The sequence below is a fragment of the Balaenoptera physalus genome (assembly GCF_965194825.1).
Source record: "Balaenoptera physalus genome assembly, chromosome: 1".
NCBI lineage: Eukaryota > Metazoa > Chordata > Mammalia > Artiodactyla > Balaenopteridae > Balaenoptera > Balaenoptera physalus.
The window spans coordinates 37,174,906-37,195,078 of NC_138882.1; the positions used below are offsets into that span (position 1 = coordinate 37,174,906).

Below are 20,173 nucleotides of genomic sequence, written 5' to 3' on the forward strand. Positions count from 1 at the left end.
GTCTGAAGTGGGTCTCTTGTAGACAGCATGTATATGGGTCTTGTATTTGTATCCATTCAGCCAGTCTTTGTCTTTTGGTTGGAGCATTTAGTCCATTTACATTTAAGGTAATTATCGATATGTATGTTCCTATTACCATTTTCTTAATTGTTTTCATTTGTTATTGTAGTTCTTTTTCTTCTCTTGTGTTTCCTGCCTAGAGAAGTTCCTTTAGCATTTGTTGTAAAGATGGTTTGGTGGTGCTGAATTCTCGTAGCTTTTGCTTGTCTGTCCAGGTTTTAATTTCTCTATCGAACCTGAATGAGATCCTTGCTGGATAGAGTAATCTTGGTTGTAGGTTCTTCCCTTTCATCACTTTAAATATGTCCTGCCACTCCCTTCTGGGTTGCAGAGTTTCTGCTGGAAGATCAGCTGTTACCCTTTTGGGGATTCCCTTGTATGTTATTTGTTGTTTTTCCCTTGCTGCTTTTAATATTTTTTCCTTGTATGTAACTTTTGATAGTTTGATTAATATGTGTCTTGGCATGTTTCTCCTTGGATTTATCCTGTATGGGACTCTCTGTGCTTCCTGTACTTGATTGACCATTTCCTTTCCCATATTAGGGAAGTTTTCAACTATAATCTCTTCAAATATTATTTCAGTCCCTTTCTTCCTCTCTTCTTCTTCTGGGACCCCTATAATTCAAATGTTGGTGCATTTAATGTTGTCCCAGAGGTCTCTGAGACTGTCCTCAACTCTTTTCATTCTTTTTTCTTTATTCTGCTCTGTAGTAGTTATTTTCACTATTTTATCTTCCAGGTCAATTATCCGTTCTTCTGCCTCAGTTATTCAGCTATTGATTCCTTCTAGAGAATTTTTAATTTCGTTTATTGTGTTGTTCATCATTGTCTGTTTGCTCTTTAGTTCTTCTAGGTCCTTGTTAAACGTTTCTTGTATTTTCTCCATTCTATTTCCAAGATTTTGGATCATCTTTGCTATCATTACTCTGAATTCTTTTTCAGGTAGACTGCCTATTTCCTCTTCATTTGTTTGGTCTGGTGGGTCTTTACCTTGCTCCTTCATCTGCTGTGTTTCTCTGTTTTCTCATTTTGCTTAACTTACTGTGTTTGGGGTCTCCTTTTCACAGGCTGCAGGTTCGTAGTTCCCATTGTTTTTGATGTCTGACCCCAGTGGGTGAGGTTGGTTCAGTGGGTTGTGTAGGCTTCCTGGTGGAGGGGACTAGTGCCTGTGTTCTGGTCGATGAAGCTGGATCTTGTCTTTCTGGTGGGCAGGACCGCATCCAGTGGTGTGTTTTGGGGTGTCTGTTGCCTTATTATTATTTTAGGCAGCCTCTGTGCTAACGGGTGGGGTTGTGATGCTGTCTTGCTAGTTGTTTGGCATATGGTGTCCAGCACTGTAGCTTGCTGGTGATTGAGGGGAGTTGGGTCTTAGGGTTGAGGTGGACATCTCTGGCAGAGCTTTCACTGTTTGATATTACGTGGCACCGGGAGGTCTCTGGTGGACCAATGTCCTGAACTCGGCTCTCCCACCTCAGAGGCACAGGCCTGACACCTGGCCGGAGCACCAAGACCCTGTCAGCCACACGGCTCAGAAGAAAAGGGAGAAAAAAAGAAATAAATAATTAAAATAAAATAAAGTTATTAAAATAAAAAATTAAAAAAATTATTAAAAATTTAAAAAATTTTAAAGTAATAAAAGAAAGAAAAAAAAGAGAAAGAAAGAAAGAAGAGAGCAACCAAACCAAAAAACTAATCCACCAATGATAACAAGTGCTATAAACTATACTAAAAAAAAAAAAAAAAATGGACAAGCACAACCCCAGGATAAATTGTAAAAGCAAAGCTATATAGACAAAATCACACAAAGAAGCATACACATACACACTCAGAAAAAGATAAAAAGGAGGAAAATATATATATATATATTTTTTTATAAAAAAAGGGAAGAGAGAAACCAAATGTATAAACAAATCTACCAATGATAATAAACCCTAAATACTAAACTAAGATAAACATGAAACGAGAAACAAATCAGATGCAGAAAGCAAATCCCAAGTCTACAGTTGCTCCCAAAGTCCACCACCTCAATTTTGGTATGATTTGTTGTCTATTCAGGTATTTCATAGATGCAGGGTACATCAAGTTGATTGTGGAGATTTAATCTGCTGTTCCTGAGGCTGCTGGGAGAAATGTCCCTTTCTCTTCTTTGTTCAAACCGCTCATGGGGTTCAGCTTTGGATTTGGCCCCGCCTCTGCATGTAGGTCACCTGAGGGTGTCTGTTCTTCGCTCAGCCAGGACGGGATTAAAGTAGCAGCTGATTTGGGGGCTCTGGCTCGCTCAGGCTAGTGTGGGGGGAGGAAGGGGTATGGAATGTGGGGCGAGCCTGTGGCGGCAGAGGCCAGCGTGACATGGCAACAGCCTGAGGCGTGCCGTGTGTTCTCCCCGGGAAGTTGTCCCTGGATCTCGGGACCCTGGCAGTGGCGGGCTGCACAGGCTCCCAGGAGGGGAGGTGTGGATAGTGACCTGTGCTTGCACACAGGCTTCTTGGTGGTGGCAGCAGCAGCCTTAGCATTTCATGCCCCTCTCTGCTGTCTGTGCTGATAACCGTAGCTCACACCCATCTCCTCCTTAGGTTCTTAACTTTATAAGAGAGGCCTCTGAATTTCTTTAGTCCTTTAGGACTTAATATGTCTCCATCACATTATTTTACATAATTTTTCTAACAGATTTGTTAGGTTATCAAAGTGCCCAGATAGTTAAAAGCAAGAGGACTTGCTGAGGTAGAAATGACATTATTCTAGGGAGTAAAAGACTCCTTCCCTCAACACCCCCCAAAAAAATCCCAGAAGTAAAAAATTCTAAAAGCATAGCAATATAATAGCTTTACTGTTGGGATATATTGGATAAACAACCCAAACAGCTACCTCAGGGAGCTTCTGAGGAATGAGCAATCCATTGATCTGTGAAGGAAAGTTAAATTATATTTAAAGTAATGTCAAAGACAGCAAGTTGTTTTTTCATGTAATGCTTTTCAGATAGTACATTTTGATATTTACATGGTGTCTATTCATCACTTTTAAAATGCTCAATTCACTACTAGGAAACAAATGAAACAAAGTATTATTTTTTGAAATACTTCAGTCCATAATTATTTTGATTTATGAATCCCACAAGGCACATTTTATATTCATCTCTTACCATAGCATGTCTTGAGTATCAACTGAGTATAGAGTGTAGTAGAAAAAGAAGGCATATGATCCCTGCCCTCTAGGACCTTGCCTTCTGAGAGGAAACTGAGCCTGAAATGACAAGTGATCATATGCTTGTGTTTCAAACTATGGAAAAGTAATCTGAGCAGAGTGCTGTATACTGTAGGAGACTTCTTAGAGGAGAGGTGAGTTTTGAAATGAATTTAGAAAAAAGTGGGGAAGGATACATACCTAAAATGTATTTATATTTCAAAACTAAAAACATTGATGCTATCTCTTCAATTTACTGTTGAATAAAAATTCATCTTATTCCCTAACAAACCAAAAGCTAATAGGTTGTTATTTAATGTAAGTAAGGCACATACTCCACTACTACCACCAGTTGGGTAAAAGCATGGCACAGTCGTTTAAAATCTTGCTAAGAACGTTTGCATTTATTCTGTACTACCTACCTGATACCAGGCCATAGTCCCTGGCTGGTGAATGAGATAAAATATTTTTATGCTCTTATTCTCTTATACCTAGATGCCTGTGGTGAGCCACCAAGGTTTGAAACTATGCAGCTCCGGAATGTTTCTAAACCCAGTTATAACCCTGGAGACAGGATAGTTTATGAGTGTCGTCCAGGTTACCAGCCCAAGCATCCTTCTCTTCCCACCTCTGCTGTTTGTCAGGCTGATAATATGTGGTCATTTCTCCAGGAGGCCTGTACGAGTAAGTAAACAAAACTTTTTTTTTTTAATTCAAAAAACTTTTTTATTGCTCTAGAGATTTTTCACACATTTTAGGGTTCATATTTTACAACTGAAATGGTGGTTTTCTCATGTGAATGTAGGTTTTAGATAGCAGTGCATTCAGGCTTTGAAAAATCTTCAGGGAACCTTTATTTTCACAATTGGTTGCCTGGGTAAATGTGAATCTTCTTGGATGTTATAATAGTTAAAGAAAGAAAATAATAAAAGATAATAATATTCCCATGAATTCAAGTGAGCAATGTAGAATTTTGAATTTGATTCAAATCTGTTTTGAAACTGGTATAAAACAACGAATTTGAAATTTTCCTTTTAGGAAAACAGTGTCCTAACCTAGGGGATCCCGCAAATGGCCAAATACGGTACCCAAATGGAAGTATTCTGTTTGGCTCACAGGTTCACTATGTTTGTAATGATGGGTAAGTAGGATGCTCCTTAGAGGAAATAATGTTATATGTTACTAAATCCGTTTTCATTTTGCCTCTCTTCTTAAGCATTCCCACAAAGTTGATTTCATTTTGCTTTCTGTGTGACAAGTCATACTGTAGCCAAATAACTCTTGGGCTTTTTATGGAGACTGAAAAGATGTGTAACTAGTAGAAAGAAATTTAAATTGAAGGGAAGTAAAATTGTATAATACTTAGTATATGTATTAATAAACCTCTCATAAGCATTAAAAATGTGTTAATCATGGTGACTTTATCCTTGACAACACAGTGCACCCTATTTAAAATGCCCAATTCTCAGAGGTGAAATAGGTTTATGGAACTGGGAGGTAGAGTTGCCAACTGAAGATATTCTTATATCAAAGTAATCTGTAAGATGTCACGAGACCAAAAGTGACCTGGTAAGCTTAGACAATAATGTTGATCAAGATCTCTTAGTTGGAAAACCTTATTTTTGAAACTACTACAAAGGAGTGAAGCATCTCAAAAAGAGGTACTGAGGATTTAATAATAGCCTTTGTTTTACAGGGCTCTTTTAATAACATATGTTAGGGATACTGAGCATTTATAAAAAATGTGAATTTAAAAGGTAAATGTAATATGCTATGGAAACACAACTGGTTTTTCAATATTGTCTACGTATCCTGGTAGTTTACTGAGTTTATTTATTAGTTCTTACATTGTGTGTGTGTGTGTGTGTGTGTGTGTGTGTGTGTGTGTGTGTGTAAGTGTGTGTAATCTTTAGGGTTTTTTATGTAGAAGATCATATCCTCTGCAAACTGTGATAATTTTACGTCTTTCTTTCCAAGTTAGAAATATATTTCTTTTTCTTGCTTAATTGCTCTGACTAGAACTTCTAGTACCATGTTGAATAAAAGTGGTAAAAGCAGTTGTTCATGCCTGTTCTGATCTTAGAGGAAAATTTCCAGATTTTCACCATTGAGCATGATGTTTGCTGTTGGATTTTCATGTATGGAGTTTATTATCTTAAGGCAGTTTCCTTCTGTTTCTAGTTTGTTAAGTATTTTTATTATGAAAAGTATTGAATTTTATCAAATGCTTTCTCTGCCTCAATTGAGGTGACCATGTGCTTTTTTTTCCTTTCGTTCTTTTGATGTTGCATATTACGTTGATTGATTTTTATGTGTTGAGCCATCTCTTGCATTCTAGGAATAATTCCCACTTGGTCATGATGTTTAATCCTTTTAAAATGCTGCTAAATTGTTTGCTAGTATTGTGTTGAGGTTGTTTGCATCAGTGTTCTTAAGGCATAGTGGTCTCTAGCTTTCTTTTCTTGTAGTACCTTTATTGAATTTTGCTATCATGGTAATGTTTGTCTCATAGAATGAGTTTGGAAGACTTCCCTCCTTTTCAGTTTTTTGGAGAAGTTTGAGAAGGATTGGTATTACTTCTTTAAATGTTTGGTAGAAATCACCAGTGAAACCATCAGATCCAGGATTTTTCTTAATTGGGAGAATTTTGATTACTGATTCAATCTCCTTACTAGTTACAGATCTATTCAGATTATCTGTTTTTGTGATTAAGTCTTGGTAGGTTTTGTGTTTCTAGGAATTTGTCCATTATATCTAGTTTATCGATTTGTGGCATAAAATTGTTCATAGTACTCTCCTAATAGTTTTTATTTCTGTCAAATCTATAGTGATGTTCCTGCTTTCATTTCTGATTTTAGTAATTCGAGTCTAATCTCTTTGTTTTAGTCAATCTAAGGGTTTGTCAATTTTGTCACGTTTTTTGAAGAACCAACTTTTAGTTTCATTGATATTCTCTCTTGTTTCACTCTTTTTGTTGTTGTTGTTTATCTCTGTTCTAATCTTTATTATTTGCTTCCTTCTGCTAACTTTGGGTTTGTCTTTTTCTGGTTCCTTAAATTGTAAGCTTAATTTGTTTTTTCAGAGCTATCATTTCTTAATGTAAACATTTATAGCTATAAATTTCCCCCTTAGCACTGCTTTTGCTGAATCCCATAAGTTTTAGTATGTTTTCATTTCCATTCATGTCAAAGTACGTTCTAATTGCCCTGATTTCTTCTTTGAGCCATTGGTTGTTTAAAAGCATATTGTTTAATTTTCACAATTTTTTGAATTTTCCAGTTTTCCTTTTGATATTGATTTTTAAATTCATCCTATTGTGGTCAGAGAATATACTTTTTATGATATCTGTCTTTTAAAGTCTATTTATTAACATTAATTTGTGGCATAAAACAATTATATTATTAATTATTTATAAAATAATTAATTATGTTTTGAATAACATTAATTTCTTTTCTAATTTGTCACCTAACATATGGTCTATCCTGGAAAATGTCCCACATGCTCTTGAAAAGACTGTGTATTCTGTTGTTGTTGGCTAGAGTGCTTTGTATATATCTGTGAGATCAGGTTGTTTTACTGTGCTGTTGAAGTCCTCTGTTTCCTTATTTATCTTCTGTCTAGTTGTTCTATCCATTATTGTGAGTGAGGTATTGCAGTCTCCAACTATTATGTAGAAATGCATATTATGTAGAAATGCATATTTCTCCCTTCAATTCTGTCATTTTTTGCTTCATATATTTTGATAGCCTGTCATTAGGTGCATAAATGTTTATCATTGTTATATCTTCAGTACTGAATCCTTATTAATATAAAATTTCCTTCTTTGTTTCTTGTAACCTTTTTCATTTAAAGTCTATTTTGTCAGATTTTAGTATAGCTACTCTACTGTCTTTTGGTTACTATTTGTGTGAAATATCTTTTTCCAGCCTTTCATTTTCACCCCATTTGTGTCTTTGAATGTCAAGTGGGTCTCTTGTAGACAACATATAGTTGGACCATGTGTTTTTATCCATTCTGCCAATCTCTGTCTTTTGATTGGAGAGTTTATTCTGTCTACACTTAATATAATTTTTGACGAGGAGGGATTTATATCTATCATTGTGCTACTTGTTTTCTATATGCTTTATAGCTTTTTTCTAGTCCCTCATTTCCTGCATTACTGTTTTCTTTTGTGTGTAGTTGATTTTTGTAGTGAAATGTTTAAATTCCTTTCTCATTTCCTTTTGTGTATATTCTATAGTTATATTGTTTGTGGTTACCATGGGAATTATTATACATTTAACATTGTACATGGGAATTCCCTGGCGGTCCAGTGGTTAGGACTCTGCGCTTCTACTGTAGGGGGCACGGGTTCAATCCCTGGTTGGGGAACTAAGATCCCACAAGCCTCACAGGGAGGCCAAAAAAAAACAAAACAAAACAAACAAACAAAATTGTACAGTTATAACACTCCAGTTTAAATTTATACCAGCTTAAATTCAATAAATTACAAAAACAGTCCTTTACAGCTCCATCCTTACCCCTTTTGGTTGTTGATATCATACTACCCTGTACACAAATAATTGCATACTAGCTTCTACTTTAATAATTTATTTATTTATTTTAAAATTTAGTCTTTTAAATCACATATAGAAAACAAAAATTGTAGTTGCAAACCACTGTTTCAGTAATGCTAGCTTTTATCATTGCCTTTGTATTTACTTTTACTGAGATATTTATTTATACATAGGGCTTTGAGTCCCTTCATTCCTTTTTCAGTACTCCCTTGAGCATTTCTTCTTGAGAAGCATAGTGGTCACAGACTTGCTAAGCTTTTAATTCTGGGATTCTGGAAATGTCTTAATTTCTCCCTCACTTTTGACGCTCAGTTTTGCTGGGATAGAGGATTTTTGATTGACAGTTTTTGTTTTTTTGGTTTTTTCTTTAAGCACTTTGACTATATCAATCCACGGTCTTCTGGCCTCTGAGTTTCTAATGACAAATCTTAATTAGTATCCCTTGTATGTGATGATTCACTTCTCTCATGCAGCTTTCAGCATTCTTTGTCTTTTGAAAGTCTGATTATCATGTATCTTAGTAAGATGAATACAAAGAGACCCGCACTTAGAATTTTGAGCTTTTGGCATATTTGTTTCTTTTATCAAATTTGGGAAGTTTTCAGCCATTATTTCTTCAAGTATTCTCTCTGTCCCTTTTGCTCTATCTTCTCCTTGTGAGAGTCCCACAGTGTATATGTTGGTCTGCTTGTTGATGTCCCACAGATCCCTTAGGCTTTGTCACTTTTCTTCAATCTTTTTTCTTTCTGTTTCTTAGAGTCAATAATTTACATTACCCTATCTCAATTTCACTAATTCTCTTTTCTTCTCAAATATACCTTTAATTCTTTCAGTGACTTTTTCATTTCCATTAATGTACTTTTCAACTCCAGCATTTACTTTTGGATTCTTTTTAGGTTTTCTAGCTCCTATTGATATTTCCATTTTGTTCACATATTGTTCTCTTGACTTTCTTCATTTCTTCCTTTGGTTCTTTGTGCACCTTTATCCAGTTATTTCTTTCAAATTTTACTGAGGCTCCAAGGTTGGGCTTAGGCAGGGGGCAACCCTGTGGGCAGAAGAGCCAGTGGAGAGGATGTATCTGACCTTCTTCTTGGGGCACAGGTTGTTGGTTTGGCCACACTTCTTGTGGCAGTTGACAGCACTGGTGTGCAGGTGAGTATAACACTTGCAACAGATCATTTTGTCGCAGTTGTACTTCTGGGAAAGCTGGCGGAGGGAAGACTTGATGATACCACCCTGCAGGTGAAGCACCAAGTGTATGGTGGATTCTTTCTGGATATTATAGTCTGAGAGAGTACGGCCACCCTCAGCTGTTTGTCTGCAAAAATCAGACTGTGTTGGTGTGGCAGGATGTCCTCAGTGTCTTTGATTTTGTCTTTGACATTCTCAATGGTGACACTGAGCTTGACCTCAAGAGTGATGGTCTTGCCCATCAGGGTCTTCACAAAGATCTGCATCTCTGTGTCTGCTGTTTGGCTGCTTCGTTGAAGAAAAATGGGGTGGCAGAACTGGCATCCATTAATTTCCATTGAGAGTGCCTTCACAAGACATTTATTTTAAAGTCTTTGTTTGCTAGATTTGTCATGAGGTCTCCTTCAGAAAAAAATTCTGTTCATGTATTTTTCCACTGTATGAGCCATACTTTTCCTTTTCCGTTTCTTTGTATGCCTTACAACTTTTTTGTTGAATCAATATTTGAATCTAATAATGTGTTAACTCTGGAAATCAGATTCTGCCCCCTACCTAGAGCTTACTGTTTTATGGGGTTTTTTGTTTTGGTTTGGTTTTTTGATTGTTGTATGGTGACTCTGTGCTGAGGAGCAGCCTGACATATAAACTTGAAGGTCGTCTCAGTTTTTTTCTGAGCCTTTCTCTGGGCAGGCGGAATCATTTTCTAATTTTTTTCCATATAGCAGTTATTTTTGAATGTCCTAGTGTTTAATGCCTGGCTCCTGTTAGTGGAAAAAAAGTAAAAGTGAAGGGGAGGGGCAAAGGATGCTGGATTTTAAGTCCCTTGGATATCATTTGTCCAGTGTTGAAGGAGCTTGAAAAAGTTGGGGGAGGTGTGACAACAAAGGCTGCCCCCCTCTTTTTCTGCTTCTCTTTGATCAGAAGCAGCAGTGATAAGAACACAAATCCCTGATACTTGGAGGGCAGATTCATTTTTGCCCACCCTAGCTCCCACAGGCTACTTATAAGCTGCTCTAGCAACACGTGTACAGATGCCAGCTGGGGTGGGGGGATAGGTAGCTGCCACTGTGCTAAGAGCTAAAATTGACTGAAATCAAACTAATTTACCTAAGTCTTCTCCTAGTAATTGCAAGCCATGAACAGATTCTAGACTTCCAAAATAGTGATATCAGGCAGATTCTGTCAGTGTCGTCATCAAGGTGGGGAGACAGATTCCTGTTGCCACTTATTTTGCCACCATCCCAGAATCCTCTCCTAATGCATTATAATCTAGAATCAATGAATTAGCCTTTGGGGAAAAGTCCTCTGGAAGTGGGTACAGGCAGTTACACTGAGTATTTTTTAACTTGATCAAGTAAAAATAGCGGAATATCTAGTGAATGTTCTGCTGGAACATATAGAAGAGGCTACTAGGCACCAAAAGTTTAAGATGTAGAGTCAAGGAAGTTGTAGCCCTCTTGAGAAACACAGTATATAGAGAGAGGCATCAGAGCAAAATAGTAAATGAAAAGTACCAAATAGATAGAATCATTCATGATCATTACAATGAGAGTCCAGAAGGAGAAGAGTGTATTATGAATTTGAATCATTGGAGAATATTTCATTGAGTAGTATTCCTGAACTACTACTAGAAAGGTACAGGCATACCTTGGAGATATCGCAGGTTCATTTCCAGACCACTGCAATAAAGCAAATCAAATGAGTTTTTTACATACATTTCTACTATACTGTAGTCTGCTAAGTGTGCAATAGAATTGTGTCTAAAAAAATGTATATACCTTAATTTAAAAATACTATATTACTAAAAAATGCTAACCATAATCTGAGCCTGAGAGTCATAGTAGTAACATTAAAGACATTGATCACAGATCACCATAACAAGTATAATAATAGTAATAAAGTTTGAAATATGTGAGATTTACCAAAATGTGACAAAGAGACATGAAGTGAGCAAACATTTTTAGGAAAATGGCACAAATAGACTTGTTTGATGCAGGGTTGCCATACACTTTCAATTTGTTAAAAACTCAATAAAGTGAAGAGCAGTAAGATGAGGTATGCCTGTATTCTGAATATTAATAAAGAATCTAAAGAATATTATCTAAAGAATGTTAAAAAAAAGCTACAACTTACCTAATACTCACTACATGTCAGATGCTAACTCATCCAATCCTCAAAACAGTCCCATGAGGTATGTACTGTTACCCACCCCCCCTTTTCATAGAGGAGGAAACTGAGCAAGAGAACCTTGCCTAAGGGGCTTGCCCAAGCTCAAATAAGTCAGTCTTAGAGCTGGAACTTGAATCCAGGCAGGCAAGCTCTAGGGCCTGATCTCTCTGCTCAGTCCTTACTGAGCAGAATGGTGTGAGCAAAAGGGTAGAGAAGTGAATGTGTGATGCATTTGCCAGAGATAGCAGAGGGGCTACACTGACAACATGACAGAGTAATTTAGACATTTTGCTGTGGGCCAATGTGTGCTCACATGCAGAAACTCTATTTAATTAAGTTGCATATTTAGTTAGCACTTACATTATATTTTGTTTAAGGAACTTCTCCTTCAAATTACTATAGTGCAGGAAAACAACCATATAAAATTGTTTTCATTATTATGTCCATCTTGTAACTACTAAGGAACATAGTAACTTTTCTTTTCTCATTTAGTTATTTCTTAATTGGACCAAGTATTCTATACTGTGAGATTTCTGGAAGTACTGTGAACTGGAGTGATAATCCTCCAATATGTGAAAGTAAGTGTATTCTCTCTTTAGAATATAGAGCAGCAGTTCTCAAACTTTGGGCCTCAGGACCCCTTTATGCTTTTAAATTAACATAGACACCAATGGACTTTTCTTTATGTGGGTTATGTCTATTGCTATTATTATATTGGAATTAAAACTGAAAAGTTTTTAAAATAATTATTATTCATTTTTAAGAAGAGTAAGCACAATACCTGTTAGTATATACAACATACTTTTATGAAAAATCAAAAATTTCCGAAACAGATAGTGGCATTGTTTTACAATTTTGCAAATTCTTCAATATCTGGCTTAAAGGAAGACGTCTGGATTCAGTCTCTTGCAAAATCACACAATTTATAGCCTCTGGAAAATTTCACCATACACTTGTAAGGATGAAAGTGAAAAATGACGATAATACTTGGTATTAATGTGAAGAACTGATTTAGTGAATAGATATATTTATAAATTATGAAGTGTTTCTCAACCAGCCCTGAGTTCAGTTTTTAATCATAATTATATTATATCATTAAACTGTCACCATCTCTTATGATGAGAACAAAACTTAGTATGGCCTTGCAGATAAATAAATGTGTTTCATATAGATTTTTAATGTCGTTATTTAAGAAAATTAGTTTTATTTTAAATAATTCACTTCTAAATTAATAGTTTTAACTTAGGATAGTACACTCTCTCATAGAAACCTTCTAAATGGATATTGGCTTCACAACTAGCTTGTAGAAATCATATGTTAATGAATTTATTGAAGGCAATTCATAGACCTTTACTGATTGCTGTTTAATCTTTTACCTTTCCTTTTGCCTTTTATGTCTTCTTTTTTTCCCTTTCTAAGAGATTTTGTGTAAGCCACCTGAAAAAATTCTAAATGGAAAATACACAAATAGCCACAAGGATGTATTCGAATACAGTGAAGTAGTAACTTATAGTTGTGATGCTTCAAATGGAACAGATCCATATTCACTTGTTGGAGAGAGCAAGCTTGTTTGTATTGGAAGTGACAAATGGAGTAGTGACCCTCCTCAGTGTAAAGGTAATAATATTTCCATTTATTTCCTTCTTAATTTGTAAATACTGTAGAAGCGCTTTGTAAATTGTTTTATGTACAAGTAAAAACAGCCATATGTGCTTGATCCTCCTGTTAAATTGGTTTCTAATTTAATTTAATATCGGTCAAATCAAGTAAAAAATACTTCTACTTGTAGAGCTTCCCCCCTCTCACCCCACAGGTTCTTGGCATTCCAGTTTATACATTGTGAACTACTGTGTATATGCATGAGTTAGGACTCTTTTCCATGAAAAGCATCAAAAAATTCAACACACACTTTCTTAAACATAAGAAAGTGTTATCTTGTATTACAAGAAGTCTGACAGTTTTGGCTACAGGAAATCATAGTGTACATTGTAAAAGATTAATTGTCTTACAGATATGATTTATAAACTCTGGGCAAATCTTACTTAAAAACAACGTTTAAGGCATTAGAGCATGATCAAAAGCAGGGAGACACTGGAGGGATTTTTACTCTTGAAAGAAAGGGTCCACTGAATAATGGAAAATATTTACTCTTCTCAAGTGAACATGGAACATTCTCTAATACCATATTCTTGGCAATAAGATAATTTTTAACAAATTTCAAATAATTGAAATCATTCAGAATACATTATCTGATCAAACTGGGATGAATGTAGAAATCAAAACATAAATCTAGAATATCCCCAAATATTTGAAAATTATGCAGACACTTGCAACTAATAAATGAATCAAAGCCAAAGTATTAACAAGGGAAATTAGAAAGTGCTTCGAATATAATAAAAATGAAACACAGCATATCAAAATATCAGAACTTGTTGGATACAGCGAAAGCATTGCTTAGAAGGATATTTAAACCATGAAATACTTATATTGGAAAAAGAAAAGTCTCAAATCAATAATCTGAACTTCTACCATAAGGAACTAAAATAAAAGAGCAACTTAAACCCCAATAGGAAATAATAAAGACAGAGAAAAAAATCAATGAAATTGAAAAGAGAAATAACATAGAGAGAATCAAATCAACACCTGCTTCTTGGAGAAGATTGATAAAATAGATAAACCTATAGGTAGTTTGACAGGAGAACAGAAGATACAAATTACCAGTATCAAGAGTGAAAAAGAGGGCTTCCCTGGTGGCGCAGTGGTTGAGAATCTGCCTGCTAATGCAGGGGACACGGGTTCGAGCCCTGGTCTGGGAAGATCCCACATGCCGCGGAGCAGCTAGGCCCGTGAGCCACAACTACTGAGCCTGCACGTCTGGAGCCTGTGCTCCACAACAAGAGAGGCAGCGATAGTGAGAGGCCCGCACACTGTGATGAAGAGTGGCCCCCGCTTGCCACAACTAGAGAAAGCCCTCGCACAGAAACGAAGACCCAACACAGCCAAAAATAAATAAATAAACAAAAAAAAAAGAGTGAAAAAGAGGAGATCACTAAATATACTGCAGACATTTAAAGAACAGTAAGGGAATAAAACAAACAGCTTTATGCCTGTAAATTTGACAACTTAAACCTTCTTGCATGTAGATTTTGTCTTTCCTTTTGTTATTGTGGTATATCACATTGATTGATTTCCGTATGTTGAACCATCCTTGTGCAGAAGGAAATTTTGTCAAATGCATAAATAGCATTTGACAAAATTCAACATCCATTCATGATAAAAAGGCTCATGAAGGTGAGTATAGCAGGAACATATTTCAACATAATAAAGGTGATTTATGACAAACCCACAGCCAACATAATACTCAAAGGTGAGAAGCTGAAAGCCTTCCTGAAATTCAGGAACAAGACAAGGATGCCCACTCTCATGACTTCTATTCAACATAGTATTGGAAGTCAGAAAAGAAAAAGAAATAAAAGCTATCCAAAATAGAATGGAATAAGTAAAACTGTCACTATTTACAGATGACATAATACTCTATATAGAGAATGCTACTCTACACAAAAACTATTGGAACTAATATATGAATTTAGCAAGGTAGGAGGATACACGATGAATATACAGAAATCTATTGTGTTTCTTTACCCTAATAATGAAAGGTCAGGAAAAGTAAGTTAAAAAAACAATTCCATTTAAAATTGCATCTAAAAACAAACAAACAAAAAAGACCCTAGGAATAGACTTAACCAATGAAGTGAAAGTCCTATACACTGAAAACTATAAAACATTGATAAAGAAGTCTGAACATGATTCAAAGAAATGGAAAAATATACTGTGCCCTTGGATTGGAAGAATTAATATTGCTAAAATGGTCATACTACTCAAAGCAATCTACAGATTTAATGCAATCCCTATAAAAATACCTGTGACATTGTTCACGGAACTAGAACAAATAATCCTAAAATTTATATGGAACCATAAAAGACCCAGAATTGCCAAAGCAATACTGAGAAAAAAGAAGAAAGCTCAAGGTATAACCCTTCCTTGACTTTAGACTATACTACAAAGGTACAGTAATCAAAGCAGCATGGTATTGGCACAAAAACAGACATGTAGATCAATGGAGTAGAGAACCTACTCCATTGTAGTTCACTGGAAAAGAGTAGAGTACCCAGAAATAAACGCATGCACCTATGGTCAATTAATCTACAACAAAGGAGTCAAGAATATGCAATGGAGAAAAGACAGTCTCTTCAACAAGTGGTCCTATGAAAGCTGGACAGCTGCATGTAATACAATGAAATTAGAACATTCCCTCACACCATATACAAAAATAAACTCAAATTGTGTGAAGGCCTAAATGTAAGACATAACACCATAAAACATAGGCAAAACACTCTGGCAAAAGTTGTAGCAATATTTTCTTAGGTCAGTGTCCCAAGGCAAAAGAAACAAAAGTGAAAATAAACAAATGGGACCTAATCAAACTTAAAAGCTTTTGCACAGCAAAGGAAACCATCAACAAAACCAAAAGACAACCTATGGAATGAGAGAAAATATTTGCAAATGATGCAAATGACAAGAGGTTAATATCCAGAGTACACAAACAGCTCATACAACTCAATATTAAAAAAACGAACAACACAATCAAAAAATGGGCAGAAGACCTAAATAGACGTTTCTCTAAAGAAGACATACAGATTGCCTACGTGTATATGAAAAGATGCTCAACATCACTAATTATTAGAGAAATGCAAATCAAAACCACAAGGTGTTACCACTGGTCAGAATGGCTGTCATCAAAAAGTCTATAAATAATAAATGTTGGAGAGGGTGTGGAGAAAAGGGCACCCTCTTGCACTGTTGGTGGGAATGTAAAGTGATGCAGCCAGTAAAGAAGACAGTCTGGAGGTTACTTAAAACACTAAAAATAGAGCTATGATCCAGTAATCCCACTCCTGGGTGTATGTCTGGAAAAAGCAAAAACTCTAATTCAAAAAGGTACATGCACTCCCAGTGTTCATAGCAGCACTATTTACAATAGCCAAGACATAGAAGTAACCCATGTGCCCAACAACAGGTGATTGGATTAAGATGTTGTGTGTGTGTGTGTGTGTGTCTGTATGTGTGTGTATTGGCATATTACTTAGCGTTAAAAAAGAATAAAATAGTTACATTGTAGCAACATGGATGGACTTAGAGAATGTTATGCTTAGTGAAGTAAGACAGACAAATACTATATGATATCAGCTGTATGTGGAATCAAAAAAATAATACAAATGATTCTATATACAAAACAGAAACAGACTCACAGATGTAGAAAACAAACTTATGATTACCAAAGGGAAAAGGGAGGGGGGCAACAAATTAGGGGCATGGGATTAACAGATACAAACTACTATACGTAAAATAAAAAAGCAACAAGTATTTGCTATATAGCACAAGGAATTATATCCAATATCTTGTAATAAACTGTAATGGAATATAATCTAAAGAAAAACCAAACAACAAATCACTATGCTGTACACATGAAACTAATGCAATATTGTAAATCACCTATACTTCAATAAAAAATTATAAAAAACCTTCTCATGAAGCATACTGCAGGCCCCATGTCCTCACTGGGGAATTATACCAAACGTTTAAGGAATAAATAGTATTAGCCCTACACAAAGTTTTCAAGAAAACTAAAGAGATAGGAATACTTCTTAACTCATTTCATGAGGACAGCACTGCTCTGATACCAAAACCAGACAGAAACACTGCAAGAAAATTACAGACAATATCCAAAATGGGCATAGAACTAAAACTTCTTAACAAAACATTAATAAATCAAATCCTCGCCTATAAAAAAATAAGAATACATCGTAATTAAGTAGGATTTATTCCATGAATGCATGGATGATTCAAATTTAAAAATTAATCAGTGCAATTTACCATATCAAGAAACTTTGAAGAAGAAAAAAAAACACTTGCATTCCTATACATTAACAATGAAAGATCAGAAAGAGAGATTAAGGAAACAATCCCATTCACAAATGCAACAAAAAGAATAAAATAACTAGGAATAAACCTACCTAAGGAGGTAAAAGACCTGTACTCAGAAAACTATAAGACACTGATGAAAGAAATCAAAGATGACACAGATGGAGAGATGCACCATGTTCTTGGATTGGAAGAATCAAATTGTGAAAATGACTATACTACCCAAAGCCATCTACAGATTCAATGCAATCCCTATCAAATTACCAATGACATTTTTTACAGAACTAGAACAAAAAATCTTAAAATTTGTATGGAGACACAAAAGTCCCCGAATAGCCAAAGCAATCTTGAGGGAAAAAAATGGACCTGGAGGAATCAGACTCCCTGACTTCAGACTATACTACAAAGCTACAGTAATCAAGACAATATGGTACTGGCAAAAAAAACCCAGAAATATAGATCAATGGAACAGGATAAAAAGCCCTGAGATAAACTCACACATCTATGGTCAACTAATCTATGACAAAGGAGGCAAGGATATACAATGGAGAAAAGACAGTCTCTTCAATAGGTGGTGCTAGGAAAACTGGCCACCTACATGTAAAAGAATGAAATTAGAGCACTCCCTAACACATACACAAAATAAACTCAAAATAGATTAAAGACCTAAATGTATGACCAGGCACCATAAAACTCTTAGAGGAAAACATAGGAAGAACACTCTTTGACATAAATCATAGCAAGATCTTTTTTGACCATCTCCTAGAGAAATGGAAATAAAACCAAAAATAAACAAATGGGACTTAATGAAACTTAAAAGCTTTTTGCACAGCAAAGGAAACTATAAACTGATGAAAAGACAACCCTCAGAATGGGAGAAAGTATTTGCAAATGAATCAATGGACAAAGGGTTAAGCTCCAAAATATATAAATAGCTCATGCAGCTCAATATTAAAAAAACAAACAACCCAATCAAAAAATGGGCAGAAGATCTAAATAGACATTTCTCCAAAGAGGACATACAGATGGCCAAGAAGCATATGAAAAGATGCTCAACATCACTAATTATTAGAGAAATGCAAATCAAAACTACAATGAGGTATCACCTCACACCAGTTAGAATGGGCATCATCAGAAAATCTACAAACAAGAAATGCTGGAGAGGATGTGGAGAAAAGGGAACCCTCTTGCACTGTTGGTGGGAATGTAAATTGATACAGCCACTATGGAGAACAGTATGGAGGTTCCTTAAAAAGCTAAAAATAGAATTACCATATGACCCAGCAATCCCACTACTGGACATATACCCAGAGAAAACCATAATTCAAAAAGACGCATGCACCCCAATGTTCATTGCAGCACTATTTACAATAGCCAGGTCATGGAAGCAACCTAAATGCCCATCGACAGACGAATGGATAAAGAAGTTGTGGTATATATATACAATGGAATATTACTCATCCATTAAAAGGAACAAAATTGAGTTACTTGTAGTGAGCTGGATGGACCTAGAGTTTGTCATACAGAGTGAAGTAAGTCAGAAAGAGAAAAACAAATATCATATGTTAATGCATATATGTGGAATCTAGAAAAATGGTACAGATGAACTGGTTTGCAAGGCAGAAATAGAGACAGACGTAGAGAACAGAAGTATGGACACAAAAGGGGGAAAGTGGGGGGGAGGCGGGCGGTGTGGTGTGATGAATTGGGAGATTGGGATTGACATGTGTACACTAATATGTATAAAATAGTAAGTAATAAGAACCTGCTGTATAAAAAAATAAATATAATTAAAAAAAAAAAGAGAACTAATGAGAGCTTAGAGTATGCTGATATCCTCCCTTATTTGAGCCCAGAGCCATTTGCTTAGACAAACCTTCCCTTGAATATATTGGACAATTCTGTCTCCACTTCTCATTAGCTCTGTAAGTTATTTAACTTCTTTGAATGTCAGTTTCTGCTGCAAATAGAATGCCTAATGTAATGTTTATTTTAAAGGTTAAATCTTCTAACATGTGCCAAAAAAACAAAAATAAAATAAAACCACACATGATCACCCTAATAGATGTAAAAAAAAAAGAGTATATGACAGAATTTATCATCTTTTCATTATAAAACTCAGCAAATAAGGATATAAGGGAACTACCTGAAGCTCACAAAAGGCACCTATAAAAATTCCCCAGCTAACATTATACTTAATAGTAAAAGAGTAGTTTATTTTTACTTAAAGTGGAACAAGACAAGGATGTCTACTGTTAACCATGCTATTCGGCATTGTATTGGAGTTCCTAGACTGCACAATAAGGCATACATATTGGAGAGTAAGAAATAAAATAGACTTCATTCACTTATGATGATTGTTTTTGTAGAAAACTTGAATGGCTGAAGTTTTAGCAAGGTTGCAAGATACAAGATCAACATACAGAAATCAACTGTATATCTATATACTACTAAAACACCATTAGAAATTGAAATTTTTCAAGTACAGTTTATACCAGCTCCAAAACATGAAATACTTGCATATAAATCTAGCAACATATGTGAAATATTTAAATGGTAAAAACAACTAAACACTTATAAAAGAAATTAAAGAAGACCTTAATAAATAGAGAAAATTCAGTGGTCATGGATTGGAAGACACAATATAATAAAGATGTCAGTAATTGACCTGTAAATTAAGCACAATCCCATAAAATCCCAGCAGAACTTGACAAACAAGTTCTACAATTTATTTAGAAAGATAAAAGAACTAGAATAGTCAATATAAATTTGAAAAAAAAATTATAGACGTTTCATTCTACCTGATGTCAAGACTTCTTATAAACCATGCTCTAAGGAATATAATCAAGACAGTGTGGTATTGGTGAAAGGATAGCCATGTAGAGCAGTGGAACAGAATAGTGTCCAGAAATAGACCCTTTCAAATATGTGCACTTGATTTCATCACAGATATACAAACAATTCATTGGAAAAATGGTAAAATTACAGGCTCAATTCGATATACATTATGCACAGAAAGAAGAAAGCACCTC

General features: G+C 35.3%; 1 protein-coding gene across 7 annotated transcripts in view; it reads left to right on the plus strand.

The window, feature by feature from the left end:
- The window catches only part of LOC309647379 (membrane cofactor protein-like), a 212,086-nt gene that overhangs the window by 169,233 nt on the left and 22,680 nt on the right, over positions 1-20,173 (plus strand). For 6 of the 7 annotated variants that reach the window (XM_082434715.1, XM_082434712.1, XM_082434714.1 and 3 more), the window contains exons 2-5: positions 3,736-3,924; positions 4,279-4,381; positions 11,652-11,737; positions 12,579-12,776. In XM_082434715.1, the coding sequence (XP_082290841.1) occupies positions 3,736-3,924; positions 4,279-4,381; positions 11,652-11,737; positions 12,579-12,776 (576 nt within the window). The remainder of the gene's footprint in view (positions 1-3,735; positions 3,925-4,278; positions 4,382-11,651; positions 11,738-12,578; positions 12,777-20,173) is intronic. The other variant, XM_082434713.1, reaches the window with a different exon arrangement.